A 27919-nucleotide genomic window follows, 5' to 3' on the forward strand; every position below is an offset into this window, starting at 1 on the left:
CAAAAAATATACAAAAGCATAAATTGACTTGCAACACTTTTAGAAAATAGTTTAATATTTATTAAATAATGTCTATTAGAGCAGTTTCTCGACAAGCCCGGTTAGCTCAGTCGGTAGAGCATGGGACTCTTAATCCCAGGGTCGTGGGTTCGAGCCCCACATCGGGCGCGCTTCTTTTTATCCCCTCACGTTTTGTGAAGCATGTATTTTATTGTGAAAAGTATAGTCAAAGTTAATTGTTAGTGTTTTCAATGGTTTTTTTTTTCGGAGTAATTGCAGAATACCCAGTCACTCGAAACACCGACGGAACAATTTTCATAGTGAGGGGGAGAGTTGTTAGACCATTGGGCATCAATCATTAAGGCTCGATCCATTGAGCCCCACCCAATTATAGGACCTACAAAACATGTTGGGGGCCAGGCCCCCCCCCCAGTCAAAAGAGTAGGGGTCACTGCCCCCTCTATTCCACCATGTCCACCGCCAATGACTCGAAAATTACCCCCCTCCCCTTGAAATCGTTGGCTATGTCTAAGTCGGTGTGGTGCAGTCCAAGCTGCAAAATGAAATGGGTGCAGTCGCAAACGGGCGAAGTAGCAAATGGGCGAAGGCTGACTAAATGGGATTCCACGTGAGGATTAAAGGGTGCACCCTCGTATTTAGGCCAGAAATATGTCCGCCGAGCTCATTAATAAAAGTTGAAGACTCAAAATATTCTATATTAGAGGGTCCTGAGAGCTATAGAACTGGGGACTTGACGAAATATGAGACTGAACCTCTGGGCCGGACTCAGGGCTTCCAATTCTGAGCAATTTGGATGCAATTGGGTCCGAAAGTGGCACTATTTGAGCCATTTTGCATAGCGATGGTTTTTCGAAATGGCTACTTTTCTAGACAGGGACATTTTCTACATTTTAGGGGTGGTCTGCTTCTGGTGAAAATTTCTCAAAAATTCATTGGTCAACCCCCCGAAAATTCAAAGGAAAATGAAAGAGGACATGTGGAACATCATTTTTCTGTACAGCCTGAACACCTGTGAGAGTTGTGAGTATTTTTTAAATATTTGTGAAGTATGGGGATTTATCCACAGACGTCATATAAATTTATCACTGCTGTCTATGGGAATTTATTTCTAGTGGTGCACCTGCAAGGGTCAATGAACGAACGATGATTGAATTATGGGGATGGCTGAAGTCTGCAGGGGCCAATTTCACTGGAAAAAAACTGCTTAATAAACAAAGGTTACCTGCTCAAACTCTATCTGATTGTCATGCTAACCAAAAAACCAGCTAAATACAATCCCAAGACAATATACATCACATGGAATTTTGGCTGGTTACCTTATTTATCAAGTAAGGTTTTTTCGCGCTTAAGCAAATTTTGTGCTATGAGCAGCTTTATGAAATTGGCCCGGCTGGACGCCACGGCTCTTTCTCGACTTCAGTGGCTTCATCCGCCCATTCGAATATTCGAATGCGGGCAATTTTAACACGGCCAGTTCTGACACGGGCATTTTTTTTGCAGTCCATCCGGTTCGCCACGATTTGCGGGCTCCCATAGAGGGGTCCCAATAGAGGGATTTCACTTTAACACCGTCTGCGCAATATCTGCATCGAAACCGAGGCTCCCTGTGTTGAACTTCCTCGCGCGCGCGCGCCCGCAGAGTCAACACGGGTAAATTGTGTATCCGGTTCGTAAGTGTGACGCCACTTCAGTTTAAACCACGCCCACTGCACAAGATACTCGACCATCGCAGGTACGTTAGTTGCGGTCAATTGTCGTTATTTTTTCTTTTGACTTTACGAGTCGAGCCACAAAAATTTGCAGTCTGAAATGTCTGAATTTAACATACCTTTATGTATTTTGTGTCTTAACTCCTTACTTTCAATCGTCTGATCGTATTAAGAATTGAAGCTGACACATACAGCCTCGTTTTCCCGCCATCCTTTTTCATAGCTCCCTGTCCCCGCCACTCACCTCGCTCTACCACATCGTAGCCGTATGGTGGCCCTGAGGGGACACGAGAATTCACGACTTGTCGCGAATTATTTGTATGACGTCGTGGATATTTTTTCGTAGACTGGTGGCCAGTCTACGTGTACCTCCGTACCTCAGGGGGACGAATAGGAGGTAGTCCAGTAGACTGGCCCCAAGTCTGGATATACCTAGCGCAGTGCGCACTACCGAGGTCGTACGCAGGCGTAAAACTTATACACGTACCTGGAAGAATTCAGACTTGGTAAGGATACATGATAAAAATAGTTAAAAACAGATGGTGATATTTCACACTATAAATTGGGTGGGCTTATGTGCTCTCTAAACACACCCAGAGTTACTCACAGTAAACAAAAAAGTCGGAAAATTGCTTGCATGTTCCATCTCAGGTGGAAACTAGCTTATTTATTACCTTTTTGCCTCTGGAAAACCGTTTGGGAAATCAGCTTATCAAAATATGCTGACATAAATTCAAATAAAATATTACATCTACAAGATGACTGCTACTACAGGTATGTGCAGCTGTTAACGGAGTTAGCTCAAAAAAACCAGACCATAAAAGGCAATGTAAATTCCACCCAATTCCCATTTGTCAGACTAGTTTGATACAAAATATTTCATCAAAACTAATGTCAAAAATTACAAAGCTCTTTGGACATTTTGTGCACTATTCTCACCTTTTCACACGTCTTCTTAATTGTGTAACAGCATTAACAAAATAGCATAAACTCGTTACTTGGCTACTTCCTGAAAACAAACCTACATTCAACTCATAATTTGAAGAGATTTGCTATCAAATGTAGCCATTTATGATTAAAGTACTATAACCCATAAAGAACCTCACATCACTTGCAAAAGATTTGACTGAAAAGAAGAGTTTGGAGTCTCTGTTTTGCATTATGTGGGAAAACTCCTAGGGCCTAACCCCAAAACTGTGTTCAAGCTAATACAACTCAACCTATCATGCAAAATCTATATCGCTCTACTGAACAATTAATACACATGTAAAAACTTTTTGTCCCAATTTATTAAATCTTACTTTGGCACTTCCTGTTAAAATTGAGTGCGCACAACACAAATTTATTCACAATTATCCCAACCAAATATTTTTGGCTAAGAAAATTTAGAGCCCAAAAAATTTAAAGAAACAAAGTTGTTCAAAGGTTTTTTTCAGTGTAAGGGGAAACAATTGTTTGGTTGGGCCTAATGATACAGTATGAGAGTCAAGGCACAGGACTCATTTTCAAATGAGAAAATTCACTACATACAGGCTGAGTGCATATCCCTATGTTCCCACTGGCTGAGACCATCCATACACATTCAGCTGTTTGCTTACACAATTAAACATACATGTAGTGTGCATGAATATATCCTTGGGTGGTTGCCTGGGTGTAAATCAGGGGGGGGGGCTATTGAATAATGCCCCCACTTTTTTTAAATAAGCAAAAACAATGAAGCAGATTGTGAAGAATTTTTCAATTACTGATGTTCGCCAAATTACTAAAGAGGGAAAGCAATTTGTAACCTGCTGTGCAAAAAAGGGTAATAAGTCGGGCAATTCCAAATATGTTATGGCCTGTTCTATTTGGAGAGGGCAAAATGTCTTCAAAATGTGATTTTGTGTTTTTTCCTCTATTAGCTTCTATAACATTTGTTTTTTCAGAATTTGTGACTACAAACATGGATACTGAAGAATAACGATGAAAAATTGATCATTCAGTAGGATATCCTACAAAGCATTGTGTTTCCAAGTGCTACACTTTCTGAGCTTTTTCTCGAAAAGTGCTTTTATTGAATCCGAAAATCTGGATATACAAATGTCTAAGTATCTCTGGAATGCAGTGCACTACAGAGGTCATTCATAAATCAAATTGTAGCTTTTGATGTACTCAATCCAGCCATATCAAAAACTGATAACCTGAATCTGGCGACTTATTACCCATTTTTCTAGAGCCGGTCACATTTTAAAAAGCCATAAATATATCATTCTGATGTAAGATTCTGCATGAATTTGATACACATTACAGATGTATATCTTCATCATGAACACCGCCCCCTACACATTGTATATATTGTCCCCCACTTTTCAAATTTCCATGGCCAGGCAAGTCATCCCCCCCCAACATTTCTCCATCCCAATTCCCCTCCCCCCAGTTTCCAACATAGATTTACTCCACTACGTGGCAAAGCACTCATAGATAGTCCATCCAGTTTCTCTGTCATCAATGGCGAGGTTCTCCAGTACCGAACCCAAACCCTTCTAGCCTGCAAGGAGACGTTGGACAATTGACCTGTACACTTCTGTGAATTTACTGAAGATAACTCGCAAAATAAGTCAGTACTATTGGCTTTAACCTTGGGAACAACATCTCAGCCCACTATTTACACATAATTTACATAGGTCCACCGGCGAGTGACGAACTGCTGGCATCAGCCTTCCTGCTGCAAGAAAGGGTTTGCTATCTGCTCCATGCCATCCTCGGGACAAATGAGAACCACCGATGTCCCCCTACAGACCACCAGGCCAAGGTCCCTGGTGTCCTCTGTGATTTTGTAGGGATCATCTGGGTCTGGAAGTAGACATGCGATATGTGAATGCACAAGATATCTGCGATTGAATCTCATTTCCGCAGTGCTCCGACTGACTAGCATGCAGGCTCCAACAAAATTTGTATGCACATTAAGTTCAAAGTCAGACATTTGTTTGAATGGGCTTCATTAAATTTACGATACTGACAATTCTTTCACATGGCAGCCTGCTTGATTGTTTAAAAGAAATTTAACCAAAATCCTGATCTTTGGTATTTCTTTAACCACTTGCTGCCGGGGAACCCCATTTCGAGCACCATGGATTTATATGCAGAGCCAGGGTCCCCGAAATGGGACAAAAGAGCTGGTCTGTGTAACAAAAGACCTTACTCAGAAAAAAAGACCTGCTGCTGGGAATTGCCATCCTTTTTCGGCTTGCAATTTTCGAAGGTAATTCGTAATTGTTTTAAACAGTATACCGCTGTTTTGGGCATAACGTGCACTGTGGACAAAAGTGCTCCAGGGCCCCATCGATGAGCGACACAGCACCGCTGCATGCTAATCCAACCGCGTTTGAAAAAATGCCACTCGCATTCCCTGGGAACAAAGGAAATTATGCAACACCTCACAATTCTGGGCTCTCTTTACAGGGCAGCAAGCCTGGCTGAAATATTCAGGAGTCAATGAAGGTTACTTGATAGCTTAGAGTAGCCACCAAATAGTCGTTCGTGTGGGTTTCACTGTCCATTAAATGAAATGATGAATTTTTGAAGAATTATGGAAACTGAAAATCTTGAAAATCACCCATATGTGTGCACTGCATTTTAAAAGAACCCCACAGCATGTGGTTAAAGTGTGAGCAAATCCTGATATAAGGAATTTGGGAAGTCGGATGGAGTGTATTTCTTTAAAGTGATGCATTTAGAAAAACACATATTTAATTATTTGTTCTAAAGTAGTTACATGTATTTACCTCTCTGAAACTCAGTTGTCCCATCCAGCACAAGATTCAGAAGTGGGTCAAATCCCTTGAGAATTCCAGTCACTGAAAAGGATATAAAACAGCTGTTTGTGATCAACTGGACTAGAAATCTGTAATTTATTCGGGTTTCAATGCTGCGAGTTCCACGTCATAAAGAATAAAACTCACTACTCATAATAAGCACCTCCAGTTTTCATGTATGTGCACAACTGCACGTATTGAGCATGCATAGTGGCCTCGGCTTTGCCTCGGGGTGCTATGCATCCCCAGGTGTTCAAAATGTCACATCCCACACCACAGCAGTCAACAATTGTTAATTATTACCTTCCCTTCCGCCTTGGAATTTTACCCTGGTGGGCTTATCAATGTACTTGGATAAATCCAAGATGCTCTCCTTCTTCTTCTTTTCTTGTTGCTGTACAAAATACAGAAATTTAGGAATAATCAAAGAAATGCCGGAAATATTCATTGATACAGCCATTAGTGAATTTATATTGTGTACTAGGGGTTCATTCCAACACATAAACCAGTCCCTCATTTTCCCATTTTGTTCATATTTCATTTGCAAGTCCACTGCATAATATTCAACATTTATATATGCGCATGCGTTTGAATTTAGGCCCTACTCAGTGAAAAGTTCAACAAATCTTTTTCATTTGTGCAAGTTCAGAAGAAATTCAAGACAACAATGTTGCGTAACATTTGGCAAATGGTGCTCGCGGTTGTTATTGTTGTAGACAGTTTTTTTCCCTCCAACTTTCTTCACTTACTTGTGCAAGGGCACTAAACTCAACATGGTGACGGAACATGAAATAGGCTTTTAGGCCTACTTAGGGTTGCAGGCCAATGAATACATTCATAATTGCCTGCGCAGACCGAATCATGATTTGTAGGCTGCCGAATTCTCTGCCATTTATTTTGTGGCACATGGACTGGTCGGTTTGTTACAAAGGTGGAAGAAATTCAGGGGCAGGACTACAATCTTGTATTTCTTAAAGTATTGGGCCAAATGGGGCCCTCCGTGAATTGCTCTATTCTGCAATGGAGTGTAGGTATCAATTTCAAAAAGGCGATGGGCCTCATGACTGTATGAGGGGTGATTTTCTCTGGAGAGAAATATCTTCATAAGTCATCAGCTTAAGCCACTGTCTCTGAAAATTGAAAGGAAAATGGACGATGAGGAAGTGAGCTTTATTTGATATGTGTCTCGAACACCTGAGAAAGTTGTATTTTTCCTGATTTTTTGAAGTGAGGATATTTATCACTGTTTGACTGTTGTCTATGGCAGCTTATAACGTTTGGCACCTGTATATTGAGGGCGCTGTTTTCAGTTTTACACAATGAAGGTTTGTTTCAGAGAGCCCTGTAAGCGGCCGCCATCAAGGCACGTAGGCGATCTTGTTGCAACACAAACTGTCCAAATTAATATCAGCAGCAAACAAAATTTTCACAGTAAAACCTTCCAGCCTGACATACCCAATTTAACACAGCTTTACATGAAATGTTCTTTTGATTTTTTTACTTTTAAATGGATAAAACCCACCACTCACCGCCATATCGTCCGAAAAGACATGCACGTGCGCTTGAGTAAAGAATACATGCAATACAGGGGGTAGCATTACGGAGGCTGAGAAGACACATCCGACAACTGTTAATGGGGCCCACAAGTTAATAGAGCCGGAAAGTTAAAAGTTACACGGCAAGCTTCCGGAACCCTCGATCGCGCGGTCCGCCTAAAGGGATTTTTTACATTTGGCCAGTCGGTGTGACGTCACTATGGACTTTTAACACACGACAAACGGGCAAATTTACCCTTTGTGCTATTCAATAATGTACAGAAGTTCCCAGATGTCCGAACGCGAGAATCATGTTCATAATTTTTGGAAGAATAATTCCTTATTAAAACCACCCATGAAACACTAATGTTGGAATTTTACCTTTGTCTTCCCCAAGTAATATTTAGGAAAAGTCACCTGGAGATGGGTGAAAAAAAAAACGAATTTCTACCTTTCACGTCCGGTGATATCGTACATACTAGTACTTAGGTCTCTTTGTTCATGTACGTTTGTTTTCACTGCCAGTACCGTGCTTACGTGAAAACGAGATTGTACAATGTTGCAAAGACTTGCCTACCTGCAGTCGATAAGTTCCAGATTCCGTCATTTTCGAGTTAACATCACGCAGTAAATTGTTGTCAGTAAAGGTTATATAAAATATAAGAATCTTAAGTTCGCAACAGTAGATTATTGCTTTAGCTTTATTATCTTATAAATTAACAACATCTGTTAATATTTTGGTCTGTTTTTAGTTCGGCTTTTACCGACACAGTGCCATAAAATTTCAAACCGTAAATGTTTATCTGCGTACGAGACCGCCGCATTGGATAAGTTAGGTTAGGTAATTTGTCATTTTCCCTAAACTGATATACTAGAAAGTATTTTCCAAAGCCCCTTTTCCCAGTTTGATTTTTGAAAAGTAACAGAAGGAAAAAATATTATAAATTCTAAAATCTTTGCATGTAGTTTTCCCTATCCAAGGGTTCCGGAAGCACGCCATCAGTGGTCAACTTCGGGCTCTATTGTGACTGACCATGATATTACTAAATACCAGAATTTAGAATGTGCTTTAGAGTTCAAAATTCTTACTTTCTCTTTTTCACAAAATAATAGTGAAAATAGTTAGTTTAGCCAGACGTCTGGTAACTTTACCTTTACGCCACCCTAGAACATTTGGTTGTGAGACTGCACTGGCAAGGAAGCTATTCCAAAGAGTCATATAGCATGTGAGCCTACTGATGACGTTTTAATTGTAAGAACCAATGCAAGTTGCCAGAGCTTGTGCAAGTGCAGTCTCTTCTAAACCATCTATACAAAGATACATATATTAAATTGCTAAAGGACAGAGAAAAGAATGTTTTGCTTTTTTTGGTTCAGTCCCATGAAAATATCTTTGGAGGAAGACCGTCGACACACTGGCGTAAATCTGAGCTGAAAGGGGGGGGGGTGTGATGGAGAAAGATGGGGCATGACTTGCCTGGCCGTGAAAATTTTAAAAGTGGGGGGGGGGACCATATACACTATATAGTGGGCGATATTTATGATAAAGATGTACATGTACATCTCTAATGTGTATCGAATTCATGCAGAATCTTACATCAGAATGGCATTGTATGGTTTTATAAAATTGTTTTCCCTCCCAGGTTTGATATTGCAAACATTTAAGTTTTTGGGAAGTCCTAAAAGTTCTTCACAATCCGCTTAAAATTTTTGCTCACCACAAAAAGTGGGGCAATGACTCAATAGCCCATCCCCCTTCCTTAAAAGTGGGCGGGGAATATATACCTCCCACCCCCGGGATTTACGACCATGCCGGTTGACAATGAGTCCCAGCTGTAACATTTTCCGTCTTCTCGTGGGCGAACCTTTTTGCTATAACTTTCCAAAATAGGAACCGACATAAATGAACAAATGCTGCCTCAAGCAGTTTTTTTCCGGGAATGTGCCACCATTGTCTTTTTCCGGGCAATAATGCAGTTCTCGTATGTCTTCTTAGTTTCTGTTTCTAGTGCAGGGGGCGGATGGAGAGGGTAAAAATTAACGATGATGACTGTTGATTACCCCGAAGTGGGTGGTGCAGTCCTCCTGTCCTCCGTTTCTGCCAGACTGCGTCCTCAACTTCATACACATCTTTGTTGATATTATGCGAACAGTACTTCCAATTTAGTGAAATTTAACTCGCAACTTTAAAACCTTGTTCTTCGCAGCCAACCTTCAAGAAAAAAATTAAACGCACACTCGAATCGGTTTTCATTACACCAAGGGCGGATGGGAGGCAAACGGACAGAGCCATTTTGTTCACGAAATTGTTTCTGAGCAGCTGCTTAATTTGTGACAGGTGCAAGCAGTTTCGGCAGCGTATCAGTCATGCAAAGTGCAGTGGCAGAATCCAACTGCTCTGACAGTAGATAACTCAAGTGCAAAACCGAGAGGCTGATATGCAAGCAAAAAATGGGCAGCACAAAAATTCAAATGGAAAATCGCAGGACAGAAAATTCCAATGTGAAATTTACTCTTCTTCGTCGTAAGTACATAACCAGGACGGTGAAAATAGATCTTTAGTAAAGATTGCGGTAACACCATGTATTTATCTCTTCTTTGAGTATGTGTGGTTCTGAGAAGAACCGGGGAATAACTCTACGTTTCGAACAGTGTACTCTGTCCGTCTCCTGAAGACGGACAGATGGTGTTACCGCAATCTTTACTATAGATCTAGTTTCTTTCACCATGAAAACCTTTAAGTCTTATACGGTGAAAATAAATGATAAAATTGTCCAAATTAATACAGTGCAGCAAACATATACATGTGTGTACGTGTAGTACCAAATAAGTTATGTCGTACTTGTATCTTCATGGCTAACTTTAAACCAGAGCGGGACAAAAATGCCAGTTGGCAACAGGCAAAGGAAACCCAGTAGTTGCGCTAGCGTCAACTTAAATTTGAAGATATTCTCACTTGCTGATTTCTTGACTCCCCTTAACCACTTAGGCTGACAATTTCGGACATTCTAAATGGTATTTCCGGGAGACTGCGGAACATAATTTGGGGACGATTCCATGCCCATTACCCAGTCAGAATGTGGCGCCGGGGGATAAATCCTTCATCCTTCATCCCCAAAGGACACACTCTGAACATTCTGACATTCGCGGCGGGTACTCATCTGTGGTCGTAATCAGTCATCCGTTTTTCGTGGATACTTAACCTGCCTTGGTAATGATTACGTAGGCGTTTTGACTTGTCGATCAGTATAGGCTACAGGTCCTGGTCAGCACGTGACGCGTGTGATACGCGAGCACATTATTTTCTGTAGAATCCGACCAATGAAGTACATTGTGGCATGCGCCATGTCGGTGCTACTGCACTGCTGATTGTGTCGTTATATGGTGTCCCTTTTAGAGAATATCTCAAAAGCGAATGATTGTAATCCATCCTCGTTAATCAACAGTAATAATTTTAAATTACAATGATAGTCATCGATCGGAATATGCCTTAATCAACTGGTGTGTTTACTTCGCCGTGCTAGCGTGGTGTGTGCCTGATGTTACCGTTCGGCGACTTCTGTTTTTGAAGTACCATACCCATCACGGTCGAAACCTGGTGAAATTTCTGGCAGACTCCACTGTTTATTTGGTATGGTCAGAGTTCTGAACCTCCTCGTTTATCATGGGTAATGAGACGGCTGGAGTCTTGGTTGGGAACGCCTGCACCGCAGCCATCAATGCTTCCCTAACGATTCGCAGGTTAGATGTGCAGTGTTCTCCACCGGCATCACCCTTCCTACTCGTTGTCGAATTCTGTCTCCTGGCACTGCTCTTGCTGGGCAATGCTATGGTCTGTCTGATCGTTCATCGCAACCACACCCTCCGAAACAAAGCCAACGTCTTCGTGGCCATTTTGGCTGGTGTCAATTTGACCTTCGGTTTTTTCACCACGTCGCTGAACTTGTCCGCCTTTATCGTGAACTGGCATCTCCTCCCAGCTTGGTGCACTTTCGGCGGCGCCATCAACACCGTCTTCCCATCCGCGTCCAACATTACCCTCTGCTTCGTCGGCATCGATCGCCTGGTCTTCATCCGCAGACCAAAACGTTATCGGGGCATCTGTAAACTTCCCTGTTTTATCATTGGAGTGACCTACATCGGTGTTCACGCCTTGTTGTTTGCGACTCTGCCCCCGCTGTGGGGATGGGGTCGCTATACCAACAACCCGGTCCTCCGGATCTGTGTTCTAGACTTCTCAACTAGCTACACCTTCGGTTACATCGCTTTGCTTTACGGCTACGTGCTGCCAACCTCCATCTTGCTAGCATGTTACTGCAGCGTGTACCGAGCAGTGAGGCGGCAGGTCCTAAGAGTTCGCTCTGAGGGCCTGACCTTCTCCCTCAGGACGTTGACTGTCCGCCACCGCGTACTGCGAGACACGAGGCAGGGCTTCCGACGAACAGCTAGAACCCTGATCCTTATGATCTTGCTGCACATTATCTGCTGGATACCGTTTCTGGTCGTGCACTTCGTCGGTCTTCAGTCCTCTACTTCGAGGTCTCCCGACCCGGTCGCCGTCTGTGTCAGCTGGATGTTCATTCTGGCCGATTTGTCAATTCAACCCTGGACGTACGGCATGTACAACCACGCTTTCCGTCAACATGTCTGGAGAGCATTTACCTGTTGTCATTTGGAAAAGCGGACATTGTGCCTTCAGTTGTTCAAAAACAAACCCCGTAAATATCAAGTCAGCCCATTTACAGAGTAACATTTGCATGTACATGTATCTATATCAAAAATATGGTAGGCCATCAAGATTAACTTGTATATACGCAGCCGCGAGGACACTGAAGTAAGACCCAAGTTAGCAAAACTGTGATAATGGGATTGTGCTAGTTCTACAGCCTTGCAAGTGATACATGTACGTAATCGAGTGTTTTCTGTCTTGAAACGCCGAAAAACTGAAGAAAATTACACATAGTAATAGCGCACTGCGAGATAATAAATGGACGATTTCTGAAATAAAGGCAAACGGAGAAAATGCATGACAGGAACGGCGTTTTGTACTCGACTATGGCTAAATTCTATCGACCTATTTACGAATTCAAACTTTGGTGACCAAGTAACCAGGTCCTTTAGTTTTACGGCGGAACCAAGTGCTACCAAAAAGTAATAAACAGGTTTACACAACACCTGAATAAACCCCATTTAGTAATTGGTGGGTCGTCGAGTCGGCGACCACGTGACAACGCACGGTGCGGCCTCAACGCAAAAACAAAGTTCTATTCCACGATAATGTTCCCTTCCACGGTAACGTCCTATTCCTAAGTAAAAAGAAATGTTCTAAATTCGCAAAGATGCAGGGATTTATTCGAGCTTGGATTTATTCAGGCGACGCAGGCGTGTTTCAGGATTATTTAGGCGTTGTAATACAGAAACGTCTCACATTCTTGCTGGAAAAAATTCTTTTTTTTTGTTCTTGCCGTTTATCTGTTACTTCATGACAGTTTCTCTCACCATATAGTTATTCACCATTTGTGTAATAAACAAAATGCAAAACACTGTGAAAGCAGTGTGTCCATGCTCTGCTTAACATCTCATTGGATGACTTTTTTCTTGTTAACAAAATGGAAGCTCGGGGAAGAGCAAGCGCATTTTTTTTGGACAAAACAAATGTCTCGTGAAAATGTATTGTAACATATCGTTTTTGTGTTCCTACCACTTCAGAAACTTTCGCTTCAAATGCTTCCAATGATAAGAAGAGCAACACCTACTGAACGTTTGCAGTGAAGCAATTTCCAGCACCATTTCACGCTGAGGCATAAATCCGTACCGGGGAGTTGGAAGCGGGGATTTGGGGTGACAAAATACAAACAGCCGATACCCCGGACTAGAGAAGCGCTGGGGCACTGGTTTGGGTCAGTTACGTAATCGTGGGGGGAGGCTACATACTGGGGGCATTCCCCAAAATTTTGACAAAACCTATGTATATGCCGTACCGGTATTTATTTTTCTTTCAGAGCCCCCTTCAAAATGCTTGCATCCCTGGGTGACCCCTTGGAAATTTCACTCTTGTTACACTACTACTACTACAGTTCGTTGTTTCAATCCAAATACATGTATCAAGAGAAACCATCAATTCAGTGTCTCATGCAGTACGCGTCATCTCGCCATTATTCTCACTACAGTCACCAACGTCATCGAATCTTGCGTTAGACGTGCATCATTTGATGATTTGAAGCTGTTCGATCAGGTAGAAAAGTTTAATTTCTGCAGGAAACCCTAACGGGATGAGATTCCTCGCTCAAGAAAGGTCACGATGCTTGAACGTTTTGATAGGCCCACCAAAGGTACCACTAAAACTGATTTGCAGTAGCTTTGTCGAATTTTATTTTTGACTTCTCCGGATAAGAAAAGTCTATAAAACACGAAAAATTTATGTTTAAAAGAAAGAAGTTGTTTTTCCGAAATTACAAATCTGTGATGGAACTTGACATTTGCGGAAATGTTAAAATGAAGAAATAAGGAATGACTACACGAGCATCCAAGTTTTATGCATTTATTTTTTTCATATTTTTGGGTGTAGGGGTAGGGTGTGTTAAACCCTCACCCCTGGCCCCTAAACATAAACCCATATCCCCCCCCAGACTCAAAGTAATAACATTTTGGAGTTGGTATAGCACACAAAATGATTGAGGAAATATGGTACATGTATTTCTAAAATATGAACCGACACGTCAATAATTTTGTATACAAAACAATGTGACAGTTCTATGGCCATGTCTGAAAATTGGTTGCAATGCTGAACTGATTCAAATGTAAATAATAACATTAGACATCCAAGTATTTACTTGCTTAGATGTCTTAACATGTACATGTACTAAATTGGTCCTTGATTCTGAATGATTTGCTTCGTTCTCTGCCTACGCGGGAAAAATGCAGTTAAGCAATAATCAAGGAAGGTATAAGTAATAGGCTTGCGGTAGCATTATGCGTAATAACTCTTTTGTGAGTATGTCTAGTCCAAGGAAGGTTCAAGGAAGGCTCAAAGACTAAGGCCTGGGTGACAGATAAGGCCAGTTGTAAATCATTTTGTAAAATCAAACACAGAACATCTCTTGGGAATTGTCCAAACCATCTTATCAACCTTACTCATTCGACATGAAGAATCCACTCAATGTTTTAAAAACCCAAGATGAACATAAGAGTAACTGTCCTGAAAAGAAAAGAAAAAATCAAACACGTAACAGTCAACTCAAACATGTCAAAGTCATCAAGACTAACATGTATGAGCCACTGATACAAATTTTACTGTCTTCAGATTCATATTCACCTAAGCATTGTGCCATACTCGGTTAATGCCTCAAGACATAAAACGAAATGCCTTGATAACTCTGTGCACATGGCATACTCCATGTAGTTTGCACAACAGAAATACTTGCCATGGATGCTAACGCTAAATGTAGGCCTACTACATCAGTATTTGTACACAAAGTAAATGGCAAGGTTGTAGCAAAATGCTCTCAAAACAAAGTGATTCCACTCGATGATAGAAGTTATCACGTGTACATGTATTTAATTAAATCTCTTGCTCCACCCCGCAAAGATTAGATACCTATCTTCAAATAAGTAACAACAATCACTGCCTCACCCATAAACCATTTATGTTGTGTCCAAAAGAAGGAAACTTTGGCGGCATTACAGCATGAACATGATAAATACATAAAAAGGTAGAACATTCCCCTCCACCAAGTACTGTACCCATCTTCCAAATTGAAATCTGACACCACTCAAAACAGGTGCATAGGGAAAAGAAGAAACATGTCACAGTAAGACCCTTTGCCTCCAGAGCCCTGGAGACGGTAAGAAGAGTAAGTAACTGCTCTCAAGCGGCATTTACTTGGGGATATTTATACCACATGAAAGCAAGATGAATAGGACTGCAAAGATGGTAAACTTTCGTTGTCACTCTCGGTGTATCAGCACAAACAATCCCAGTCCGGCTAAAACAATATACTGTAAATGAGAAGGAAAAGGAGAAGACAGACAATGGGATCCAATTAATTTGAATCTTTTTTCACACCATTTACTATATTATTTACCAGTTACTAAGGGATGTGCTTGGCTGGTCTTAAACGTGGGTTTAAGACTGGCTCAGGAGACTGGACGCGACTAACACCCAAGCCACAGGCAAGGGCATTATCAGTGTTCCGTCTCCTGAGCCAAGACTGGCCAAGCACATATTTACCTCATTCATAAATACCTTTTTAGTCAGAGAGTCAAAAGAAGTCAATATAAGATGGATTTTAAACGATTTTTTTTCTTGAAATTTCTTTCATTTTCCTGAACACCCCCGGACATTTTATGATATATTCCTTACAAGTTGTCAAAAAGAAACTCCTTGTATGGACTTGGCGCACACATGGCGAGCTGGGTGCACGCAGACTCTTGACCAAGCAGAATCAATTACGAGTCTGGCATCCAGGTGCCAGCGGGCATCATCACTTCTCAGCGGGCATTATCAAGTGTTAATAAACAGTCAAGTTGCACATTGTTGAATTGGGAGACTGTTTGAGGGATTTATGAATATATCATAAGTTCTAAATTAGAAAAAAAAGATGAGACTCCACACCAGGCGCAACTGAATTTAATCCAACTAAAGCTGGTGATTGTGTTAGTGATCATGAAAACTGCAGTGGCCCATATGTGAATGTCAGTAAATTTTGTGAGTTTTAGTGGGTCAAGCAACTTAATCATACTTGAAAAGCCCCCCCCCAAAAAAATCATTGAGGGGTTGTGTTGCCAAAAGGATAAACAATCTTTTTTGGGGGGGGGATGAAGTCATGAGGTATATGTACATAAAAAATTGTTTAAAGAAACCTAAGCAACGGTTTTCCTTTTCAGTTGAATTTTTAATTTTTTTTTAAAGATGCCATCTGCATTATTTACATTCGCTAACTACATCTTTATTTCAATCTTTGACTACACAAAGACTTGGGAATCAACCAGTACAGCAACTAACTAATGCAAATACATAGTACAAAACTGCATTTTTGCAATCAAAGCAAACAATAAAGGACTTTAAAATTGGGTGAATACACACATTCATTACAAATCAGAGAGGATTTATATATGCTTACCTTAAATTTAGGGTAATCGTTCATTAGAATGGTTACAATGCCCACATAGGGCACAAAGCCCCGGGCTCGACCAATCACATCTTTCCGTTGAAGCCACAACTGGCCTGGCGCGTACAGGCCTCGATCATCCACCATGTTGTTGTCACCTTTTGTGAGAAACTTCATCTCACTATTTTCTCTGTTAATAAGAGGGATACAAAAAGAGAACACTTAGGGAAAAAAGTTAAGGACACATTTAAGAGAAAGGTGAAATGCTCTGAATGAGAAAGGTCTGTCAGTTGACAGTATTCTATTTCACAAGCACAAAAACTTGGATTTTGAAGGCATGAACGTGTCGGGGAGAGATTTTGTGAAAAACTGCAAAATCAGAAAAAATGTTGCCCTGGTATTGTGCCTCTTTAAGTCCTTCAATCCTCTGTTGATTATTTTATAAATTTGTTTCATCAAGTGCACCTGCAGTATCCTCACTTGTTGATTTTTTTTATGAAGTCACCATTATACATCATCTTTTCCATTCGCCGCCTCTTTTCCACTGGACTTTCAAACCACGAAAATTACCATGGATTTTTCAGACCTTCATCAACTGAAGGATCTCCAACAAAGAAACTTTATCTGCCGTTTTGATCATTCAAACTTTGAAGTGACACCTGATGAACTGTGTGTCACAAAAACAAAGTTCTCAATTAAAATTTTCCACTAAAAAGAATCTGGCAGGCTAAGACCTAAAATATTGTGTACTTTCAACCACTAAACAGCTTTGTTTAAATGCTCACTCTTGACTGCTTGGATAGTAGATGCATGGCACATGTACACAGCCGGCAGCTATGCTCAGTCCTTATGGTTGAGCAACCTACACCCTAGAAATTCAGCGGATTTCCACTGCATTAAAGTGGGAGTAACAATCCAAAAACATGCGCTGTCAACCTCAACTAGCATGAGTCCTGCATTTGCTTTCTTGCAAAATGCCAAAAAAAAAATAATGTTACAGTTTCAGCAAAGCTGGTGCAAAATAGAAAATCTATCTATCTTAAACATATTTTACAAAAAATGTGGAATTCAAGAAAAATATGGACAAATCTCGACCCTAAAATGTCAACATATTTTATTGTTCACGTTCAGCTGAAGACAGTCACACTGCCAAAAATCCATTGTATCTAAGGGCTATCTGCTTTAAAAAAACATTATCTGCACATTGCTTCATATGTATAATAAACACAGGTTCTTGTTCTATGTAACTCTTAATATCAAATCCTCACAAACAGATCACTTCAACAAAACTGTACTGTTTGTTGATACTGAAAAATTGGAAAAGAAAACAACAATCAAAAAAAATCCTGACAGGCTGACAACAAAGGCTAAAGATGTGTTGGCTTTCAGATGTGTGCATATCAGAATGATACACTGCACTGACATATTTTTATTTTGAAGCAACAGTGACCAAGCCAGGATTTTCAATAGGAATGCATGCTATTATAGTCTAACTTTGTTTGGATTAAAAAAAAACAGCATGAGCAGAAGAAACTGAGAGGGTTTCTTAAAAGGCTTTCTCACCGGTCACAATGTCAAGCGTACTCGAGATGGAGGTAATTTATCATACTGATGTGTATAAGAAACTGTCAGTGGCATGCCATAGTATAGAGGGCAAACAAGTTCACCATTAAAGGAAATGTCAAGGTTAAAGGGAACTGCCACATGTGATCTGGCGATGATGAGGAGTTCAGAGAAGGAAAATAAATAACCCCAAAATGAACATACAAACACCCCAACAACACAAAGCTATACATATGCAAAACAATGAAAAATAATTTCACTTACATCTGATAAATTAAATGATTGATTTTGGTTTCAATTTCCAGTTCAGTTCAAATTCATACAAACATTCAAAGTTCTGGCAACAACCTGTAATCTTTTCAAATGTGACTTCAGCATTTTCAGTGCTTCAAATACAGCTGGGACTAATTTCACTGACTACCATAACTAAAAATCTCTTCAGCGTTTTTTTTTTCATAGAGGGCTAATGCAGAGTTTAATAGCTGCTGCTTCATAGCACGGAATGGAGACTATAAATCTAACCAAGGAATTCTGTTGTCAGTAGGATCATTGATACCTACAGAGGTGTAGTCAAGGCATTTCCTTGGGGGAGGGAGGGGTGTGCCTGAGTCAATTTGCCAAAATGCAACTTGTTCGACAACCTTCTGTTGTGTAAAAATGCACCAAGTGTGGAAAATGGAAATGCCTGGTACGCTACATTTCATACTTCAGGGGAAATGGCGATTTTCAACATACATGTATATTGCTTAACCCTAACACTCCTCAATCCTTCACCTGTTGGAGGACTGAGGAGTGTTAGGGTTAATGCTTATGTACCAATTTTGGATTGGTTTGCCAACCGAGACTCTTTAACAACCCTCCTCTGGTCCCTACGCCTCTGGTCCCTACGCCCCTGGACCTCAACCCTACTTCAGAAATTGCAAGCAGTTCAAAACAAGTGTTGCATAAACAATTAACCTATTTGAGTGCCCTCTCCAAAAACTGAGAACTTTATCAGTTCCCCCCTTCCATCTCCCCCAGAAAATTGGGCCACAGTTGCAGCAAGTGCCACTGGCACGAGTGCTCTAATTGGTTACTTACTGTTCATGAAGCCTCAGCACCCTGTGGACGATGGGAATGTCCCGGCCTTCAATCTTGAAGACGACGATCTCTCCGACTCGGATGGGATCGTCCTGGTAGTTGGTAAGAAACAGCAGGTCCCCCCGATGGAAGGCTGGCTCCATACTACCGCTGGGAGAGTAGGGAAGAAACAAAACCCACAAAACGGGAATTTTGACTCTGTGAGTTTCTATTCTACATGCATCTAAAATGTACTGGGGGGAGGAGGTTTGTTTTGTTTTGTGTGCACAGCATGTACTTTCATTGCACTTGTTAAAGTGCTCGCATGATACTTGATCTGCATATTTCAAAACATTATACACTGGCAGGCAAAAGTCGTCACGCACCTACATGGTGTATTTTCACTCTCGATTTTTGTGTTGAAATAAAGAGACTGATCTAAAAACATCATGTGTTTAGTGTCACTATTTCAGTCAGTTTTAGTCATAATTCAAACACTCAAAATTTGTTAATTTGATGGTGATTTAGAATTGTGTTCGTGACTCAGTTTTCACCCGTGTGAGAAAGCCATATTGAATACCCTCATTAATATTTGTGAGCTAATGAATATATTAACTTGGGCATTTAAACCAAAGGGAAACAATTTTTGCGTGGCGGAAAACAGATTTTTATTAATATTTATGAGGATTGTGAATGAACAAATCAAAAGAATGGCAAGGGGAAATGCCAGGCCAGGTTTCCAGGGAAGATTTATTTGCACATGAAAGCTTCATCAGCATAACAATGGAGAGGAAAAGCCCACTCACAAACCACAAAAGAGAGGTGCTGGTGCCTTTTTCCAAAGAGGGATACTCGGCCCGGGAAATTGCAAGAAGGCTGGGGGTAAGCGACTCCACTATGAGATACAATCTGAAGAAGTTGGAGGAACATGGCTCAATGAATACCCTGTCAAGATCTGGTCGACCGAGTGCAAACATGGAGCGAGATGACAACCACGTCGTCTGGACCTCCCGCAGCAATCAGTTCCTTACTGCCTCAGATGGCCGTCAATCTGGCCAGTTCATCGGGGGTCGAAGTACATCGCTGCACGGTATCCCGACATCTTAGGGAAGCTGGGCTCTTTGGCAGGGTTGCTAGGCACAAGCCCTGCCTTACAGATGGCCACAAGCAACACCGGTTAGTCTGGGCCTGTGAACATCTCAACTCTGACCAAGGCAGATGGGGCAAAGGTAATCTGGAGCGACAAGTCCAGGTTCCAGCTCTTTCAATCTGACGGCAGGGTTTACTTCAGATGAACTGTTGGGGAGGAGTTCAGCAAGCTGCATGCAGGGCTCAAAATTAACGGGCGCAGATAGCTAAAATGTGCCTGTTTGTCTCAGAACGCCCGTAAATCATGAAGACGGGCGTTAGTACTAACACCTGTTTGATTCCATTAATGTAATGAAAAATATATGTACCTAAACATTTTCACCATTTGTTTCTACTTTTGTTATGAAAAATACCTGAACTTTTTGACTTCACTTTGGATCAACCTTGTCACGGAACCATAACATGGTACAATTTTTTAACGATGTCACCAAGCACAAGCCCACGGCTAGTGTCACGATCTCGCTGAATGGTCTGCACAGTGGCCATGTCTGAATCGATACGGCTGGAATTTACACACAATTGTATGGAAACTGGCCGCGACCACAACCTCCTAGACTCATGCCTAAATTAAAGCCAAACGAGTGGATTCGGCTTGGACTTCAGTTTGGCTGGTTCTAATCATACCTTGAACAAGTGGTTTTGAACACTGCTCCAACATAGCTGGAACCAGCGAAAAAGAAGTCTCAGCCTAATCCATTCATTTCGAAAATGCTCGATTGCTGCAGTTAGTTCCCTTTTACGTCTGAGTGCATATGCACGTGATAAAGGCCAGGTGCCTGACTGTTGACAACACGTCGCTAAGCACAAAAGCAACAGCAAGGACCAGGGTATTTGCTGTTTTTTCTTGAATATGTCTTTAATATTGTATGGGAGCTACTTGCTCCCATAAACTGACAAGTTCAGCTGTCTAGAGAGCAAGTACATGTACTTGCTCCCGTGATGATTAGCCCAATTTCGAGCCCAGTGCATAGCTCCGTCCATTAAGCGTGGGGGGTCAGGCATCATGGTTTGGGGTGTTTAAGGTCGTCTGGTGTTGGAAGCCTGTGTGGGTCAAGAATATTGACTCCCGTGTTTACATCGATATTCTTTGTGACCACATGCTGCCAGCTGCTCACCATTTGGTGGGTTATGAGTTCATTTTCCAGCACGACAGCGCTCTTGTTGCACACACAGCTCCTGTCACAAGGGAGTTCTTGGCTGATACAATGCCTGAATTTAGTCGGGAAATGGGGGGGGGAGCTGTCAATTCAAATTGATGGACTGGCCGGCCCAGAGTCCAAACCTGAACCCACTCTAGAATCTCTGGGATGGAATGGAGCGCTGACTCTGTCGGGAAAGTCACCCCAGAAACAAGGATGATTTCTTTGAGATTCTCAAGCAGATTTGGGAGGGAATGGACTGCTAGGTCATCACGAATCTCATCGGTTGTGATCGACGCCAAGGCATCTTTTAAACTGATCCGTCTTTCATGTTTTTCCAGTGGACCATGGGCGCCGCCATCTTTGATTTGTTAATGGCAAAAGATTTTCCGCATATGGAACGCTGTGACTCTGGTTTTCGTTGTTATTTCCCAGTTCAGAAAGAACTTTCTGCTAATGTAACGTGAATTTAATTTAACAAAGACAACAATTCACACACAGGTATGGGTAAAATCATTTATTTTTATTAATTTCTAGTCGCATTAACGAAATGAATATCACTCATGTAGGTGTGCAAAGACCTTTTGCATGCCAGTGTATGGGTATATCAATTATTCAGCACCACGAGAAAGATAAACAGAATTGACACATGTAACTTGTGACTGATGTCTTCACATGCAGTGAAAAAAACTCACCTCAAGACAACCACTATGGGGCTCTCACTGCCCATAACTACCATCAGACCTTTCCAAATCATTAGCGCCGATGAAACAATCATTCCGAAGTTTAGCACCTGGTAGAACAGCTGCAAAAGTAATAGATAGAAGGAAAAAACCTACTGTACTTTGTCATGTCCTTCCAAAAAAAGCTAATGCAAATGTATTTTTCACCTAAAATCCTTCATCTGCATCAATTTTACTATATTTTATTGTCAGCACTTTTTTCTTCACAAAAGTATGGTGACTGAAACAAGTTCTAGATCACATCACATTTCTACATGTACCTCCATGATCACATTGACGTTTACATGTCCAAATCTCTGTAGGCCTACACCCACCTGTGTTCTGAATTTCCATGCTCATTCAGGCCTAACAGTAACATGTCACTGCAAAATTTGTTTTCTTTCTCTTGAATCCAAACACCTTCATGAAGACCAAATTTAGAAGGAAACAAATGCTTGCTTTTGCACTGGAACGAACTGGACAGTCACTGATCACTTTTGACAGTTAAAGATCACACAAAGCATGATTCCTCATGCACAGGTGCAATTAGAGGTGTACTGTCATGACTCTACATGTACATCAACGGATAAGCACAGGGCACATGCAGGGGGACCATCCAAGATGTATGCAGGATCATGAAGATATTCCTCGGCAGCTCAGACAGCAAGGAAGTTTAGGGGGTGGGGTAAAATCACAACAGCTCAACTTGTTTTCAAAAATATATGTATTACTTTAATGTGTACGTAACACGATTTTAAGATAACTACTTCAGTATGAAAAATGCTGATCAACCGATCGCGCCCAACACGCTTCTTCCATTGATCATTTTTTTTGTCCATGCTTGTTGTTAATGCCAAAAATATCATGCCAAATCGAAACAAACCTGACGCTTGTTCATTCGCCGAACCTCGTCTAAAAACTCAAAATTTAACATTGCAGTCGTCAGAGTCTACAGTGACTTCCTCATGAACGAAAAAATACTTGAAATGAGAGCGTCACTGAAGCAGAAGTAGCTGTGTCGCTTGGCCTACCCTACTAGTACTACCGTACCATGCGGGCGCGTGCAGCATCAATGACAATGTTACGCCCCAACTATAGCATTAGTCCCAACTATAGTTGGGCCAGCTCATTTAGAGTGCCACAGTTGGGCCGACCTAACTACAGCATGCAGCGCCTGTGTACGTGTGCATGATGTGCCCAGCATTTGCCAAAGTCATATCGTTAGAAATGTCATGTCATCGCTCATATGGCTGAATGAACAGATAAAGTGCCACATGTTAGATGAATTTTGTCAAGTGGGAGACACATTGACTTGGATAATGTTGAGACATTTCCCACAGACATGAGTCAACAATAGTCAATAGTTTGGCCAGACCAACTGCAGCACTGCAGTTGGGACTGTCCCAATTATAGTTGGGACTTAAGCTATAGATGGGGCGTAACAGCAATCAAAGATAGTACACGTAGCGCAGGGCAGTATCACAACCGGAAAAGGTGCTTCACCATTTGGCTCACGGGTCATATGGCGTCACCGTGAAATATGAATAATGCAGTACTGCTCTTTCGGCAATAATTCAAGTTCCATACTGGAAATGGGCAAATTTGTAATCAAAATAGGAGACACTTGAAAGTGTACAACAAGCCCATCACGGGGGGGGGGGGGGAATTGGCCCCCCATCAATATATCTTTCGAAATAACTGTACCTGGCCGAGTCGTAGGGAAATTAAAAGAGGAGGGCTTGTACGATGTGGAGCCCTGTAGAATGTACATGTACATAGGGATGTTTAATTTTTTAATTTCATCCGAGAAGGGATACGAACAACTCCGCACAATATGTAGGCCTACCTGAACTTATGAGGACTATTGACAACACGAGACCCCGTGCTGGCTGAAAAAAAATAACCTTTCTTTAAAAAAACACCGTTTGGATTGGATGAGGGCGCTGCGCGAGTAAGCTGTGCGGTGTTGTCAAGACAATCTGTGATACGTTAAAACAGACTTCAACCCAGTTGTTACAAGTTAAAGGAAAAGGGTTCACTAACCATTTCTCAATCGTGTGATTCTTGGGAAGAATCTTTTTCTTTAATGTTTTAATAAGTTTGGAAAACAGCTCTCGGTGTTTTTTTTTCCAAATTATGAATATCTTTACTTGCATTTTACAAATCAGTTATAAGACGTGTGAAAGTAGGCTAACACCCGCCAAGGTGTTTGAGGATAACTTGGTTTTTTTTAATTTGTTACTAGGCCTATATATTACGAACACGCCGACCCCAAATACTACACTCTTAAAATAGACACTTTATGAAAATTTCAGTTCTTTGGTTCAACTCAGGATTCTTTTCTTTTACAATTTGTGAATAACAAAATTTCCATTTGTTCAATGACCAAGTAATTTTTATTGAGAAAAGGGCACGCAGAAATGCCACGTGTTACAAGTAGACACCCAGTAATTTAATCCTCCAAACCTAAATAAATTGGTTGAACGTAAAAAAGGATTGTTTTCATCTCATTTTTGTTTGTTCTGTCCTCAGACGCTACCCAGTTGTTTTTTATTATAATTTTCAACCATTATTCTTTTCACGCATTACTATTTCTATGTATTATTTTCATGTCATCCTAAACATGAAGATTGCTGGCCTAGAAACGGAAAGAAAATCGCCATAGTAGGGGCTTTCATCTGAGCTGAGACTTTGCATTGGGAAATGAATTCATAGAGGGTCTATAAAATGACCGGGGTAATAAAGCTTTGAACAAGAGCTTTGTACTTTAATGTCAACGAAATTATGTCTTATGTCAAAAGTATGTCATATCTCTGGCGTGGAGTTAAGCCATCATTTTATAGACGTAGGAAATGTAGATGATAAACAATGATAAAATCGTTTCCAGCTTCATTGCAAACCCACCAGTGGCAAACCCAGCTCGTAGGGGCTTACGTCCAAAAGAAGGAAGTGAAATTTGTCTAAAAGAGAGTCAACATTTTTATCAGTGAAACAAAAATGCTACTTTCCCCTCCCCAAAAGAAAGATGGTAGGCCTAATACCATTCGAAAGATACCGGAGCTTTCAGGTCCTAAAGTGAATAAATTAAAAAAAAAACCTAACTACCTTCCTCAAAATATATCCCCACCGCACCACTTCCTCTTCAGGTATATGTGCATTCCATCCCAATCGCTCGCGGAATAAAGTGCCACTTATTGCAGCTCCCAATCTATACACCATCGTACTTGGAGGCCCCCAATCGAACCTGGCTACGCCTGACCAAAGGCTGATCTGACCTTGCAACACCTGCACACGCCGCCATGCCCGGAGAAGTAACATGTTACATGGATTGCACAACAACCGAGGCATTTAGCGTCACTCTGCCATGCATGGGTCATTCACTGATAATCCTCAGTTTAGATACGGAGATTGATGAGATTAAGATGTGCTTCTTGTGTACATTGTGTATTATTTTACATATTTTGTTGCAGAAGTATTGAAATACTTCATTTTATTCTCATATTCCAAAATAAAAAGTTAACCTCGCTTTCAATTCAATATGGCCAACTTTTAACGCTAATTGGCAGGTTTGGCTTTTTGTACACGATTGGAATTACTACCCTTGAGTGTTTTAACAGGGATGTTTAATTTTATTACTCAGAAGGTACGTGTTGAATAGAATTTGGTTATAATAGATATAATGTAAAAAATTTAATTTCACAGAATTGTTTGATATAAGAATAACTGTTTTCCCTGCATTAATTTTCAGAGCTTTCAGGTAGTGACAATAAAATAGGAATTGAACCGCGAAACTCATGATTCTTTCCCAAAAGACATTTTGATTAACTGTTTTTCGTTTTAAGTTATTCTGATGAAAAATGTTCCAAACTAAAAAGTAACCACGGTTAAAACAGCCACCTGAGATCCAAGTAGGAACATACGAAATACGTCCACTTAAAAGCCAGCAGTACCGGTGTCAGTTATCCATTTGGTGTCACTTTTATCCCTACAATCATAACTTTCAACATGCACGGCCCACTCTGCGACACTGAAATAAACATTATTTACTACACCTGAAATATGCTTAATTACTGATAACTCAGTCCCGAGACTGTGGGGTTCCTCGTCCGTCGCGCTCCCACGATGACAGACGACGAACCCAGGAGTTCTGGGGATAATTTTGAATCTGATTTTGTCCTCTTTATTGAATATCAATTAAATTGCTTTTTGGCCCTATAACTTTGATTCTTTGTTAAATACTTAACTTTTCCCTGACTCACATAAGTTAATCTGAGAACTAATAAAACAAAAAATATTTGGGGACACAGCGACGGAAGTACAATTTCATGTAACATAATCACATTGTTTTAGTCAGTATATGTTTACCTGAGAAGACTTAATTTTGACTTGTCATTTTTCCTTTCAGGAAGATTCTGGTAGGAAATGTCAATATACCGGTAATAACGATATAAATGATCTTTATCATGATTATGGTGTACTATTTACGACACGTTTCCGTCATGATCAAACGCACGAAGTTGAATCAAACGAAGACTCATACCATATATGTGAAGCAAGGTAGGCCTACATGAAATGACAAGTAGGCCTACATGGAAACATTAAAATTGTAATTGTTAAATTTTATTTTATTGTATTTTATTTTATTATATACATATCAAGTTCTTCACGGTGCCTGAATCCAATTCATATCAATATTCTTTCTAAATATTTGTAAATCACACTTCAGAACCTCCATCAGGACCATCTTGACTCTTGACTCAGATCCAACTGTTCGGAAACTATCGAAACTTGTGCAGCGAGATGGAAAAAGCCTCCTTAACCTTCCGTCTGTTATTCATAACAGAAGAAACTAGAAGGCGTGACATTTGGGCCAAACAACAACGTAGTCACAGACGTTCCAGTCATCCTATAACTTAGCTTCCATGCCACCAACCCCTCCACCGTTGTCAACTTTTCCTCTTCATCCACAGTTCATGCTTCTCTCAAAGGGTCTAAATTTCTGTCCAATTCCCCCCCCCCCTGAGTCAGTCAGGAAGAATTCAGTCAAGATCCCACCGGGTGCTTCCGCAGGAACGAAGTAGTGAGTTTTTCTTTGATTCTGCTCCATGTGACCAGGAGCCTCGAGTCAAAAGCACTTGGGTCACTCCCAAGAATCGTGTATATGCCTTCGAGACCTATGTACAGGCCTTTAATTCATGTCACAAGTGAATCATCCTGATCATTTTCATCTCAGTTCTCATAATCTCTCTCCAGGCACTGACATGGCTCCCTCCTTTGCTTGCCCTTCATGGGTGACCTTGAAGAGCTCATGCTTCCTGAAGCACCATGCCGCCCTTGTATGTGGAGGAGATACATTTATGATGCAGTTTGAATCTGGGCTAGCGACAACGATGGTCTGGATATTTTCATTGACCACATCCATTCTTTCAACATGACCATCAAGTTCACTTCGGAATATTCTCTTCATCTGGCAAGCTTTATCGTCGTCAGTATCCGAAAGTACAACAACTGTTTGACTACTGAACTGTATTCCAAGCTCTTTAACTTAATAACCTTTGAGTTTTTGCTCTTTAGTCTCTTACAGAATCAAATTATCTTCCTCTAAAAATCCATTACCAGTAATACACAGAACACGCATGTGCCGACCGAAATAATAAAATTATTCACCTTCAACCTCTTTAGAGAAGTGACAATAAAATAACCCTAAAGAATTGGAAATGTTTCCACATACTGACATTCAGAAATGGAGAGATACATTTGTTTAGGCAAGTCAGCCGGCTGCAGTCATGTCAGTGAGCTAAGTCAACGCTATTAATTTACAAATACATAGCAATACAGAGCAATAAGTCGTTCTTGTCAAACGCATTTATAAACTCATCCACTTTCAACTGACGCAAAATATCATCCATTTTAATTACCTCCCCCCCCAAATAAAAAAACCTCGAGAAAGAGGGATTACCACCATTTCAATAACTAACGGCTAAGCGCTTTCGCTTTGAACTTAGTTGTGCGCCCTCATGCGAAACTAAGGAACGACCTCTATCAAAACGCGACGCAACGGCACGATACGACTATGCGGGGTGCACCACTACAAATAAATTCCTATGGACTGCAATGA

The 27919-nt window shown here is 41.0% G+C and overlaps 3 protein-coding genes and 1 non-coding gene across 4 annotated transcripts; 2 read left to right on the forward strand and 2 right to left on the reverse strand.

Moving 5' to 3' along the window:
- Nucleotides 1–95: 95 nt before the first annotated feature.
- Nucleotides 96–168, forward strand: Trnak-cuu (transfer RNA lysine (anticodon CUU)). Its single transcript has one exon. It is a non-coding gene; the product is annotated as a tRNA-Lys (tRNA).
- A 2191-nt stretch (nucleotides 169–2359) lies between these two features.
- lsm7 (LSM7 homolog, U6 small nuclear RNA and mRNA degradation associated) lies at nucleotides 2360–7154 on the reverse strand. Its single transcript, XM_022244136.2, has 4 exons — nucleotides 7054–7154; nucleotides 5828–5918; nucleotides 5495–5566; nucleotides 2360–4562 (listed from the first exon to the last, which is right to left on the reverse strand). Exons 1-4 carry the CDS (start codon nucleotides 7120–7122, stop codon nucleotides 4423–4425), a joined length of 372 nt encoding a protein of 123 aa, XP_022099828.2. The 5' UTR covers nucleotides 7123–7154; the 3' UTR covers nucleotides 2360–4422.
- Nucleotides 7155–10723: 3569 nt separating this feature from the next.
- On the forward strand, nucleotides 10724–11809 carry LOC147798393 (beta-1 adrenergic receptor-like). Its single transcript, XM_087139974.1, has one exon. The coding sequence runs from the start codon at nucleotides 10724–10726 to the stop codon at nucleotides 11807–11809; it is 1086 nt and encodes a 361-aa protein (XP_086996100.1).
- Nucleotides 11810–13584: 1775 nt separating this feature from the next.
- sec11a (SEC11 homolog A, signal peptidase complex subunit) lies at nucleotides 13585–22876 on the reverse strand. Its single transcript, XM_022244154.2, has 5 exons — nucleotides 22685–22876; nucleotides 21775–21884; nucleotides 18813–18962; nucleotides 16182–16359; nucleotides 13585–15057 (listed from the first exon to the last, which is right to left on the reverse strand). Exons 1-5 carry the CDS (start codon nucleotides 22733–22735, stop codon nucleotides 15007–15009), a joined length of 540 nt encoding a protein of 179 aa, XP_022099846.1. The 5' UTR covers nucleotides 22736–22876; the 3' UTR covers nucleotides 13585–15006.
- Between the last annotated feature and the right edge of the window lie 5043 nt (nucleotides 22877–27919).

Source organism: Acanthaster planci, linkage group LG08 (assembly GCF_054643075.1).
Source record: "Acanthaster planci isolate LZ-2023a linkage group LG08, COTS_SCS, whole genome shotgun sequence".
In the NCBI taxonomy this organism is placed as follows: Eukaryota; Metazoa; Echinodermata; class Asteroidea; order Valvatida; family Acanthasteridae; genus Acanthaster; species Acanthaster planci.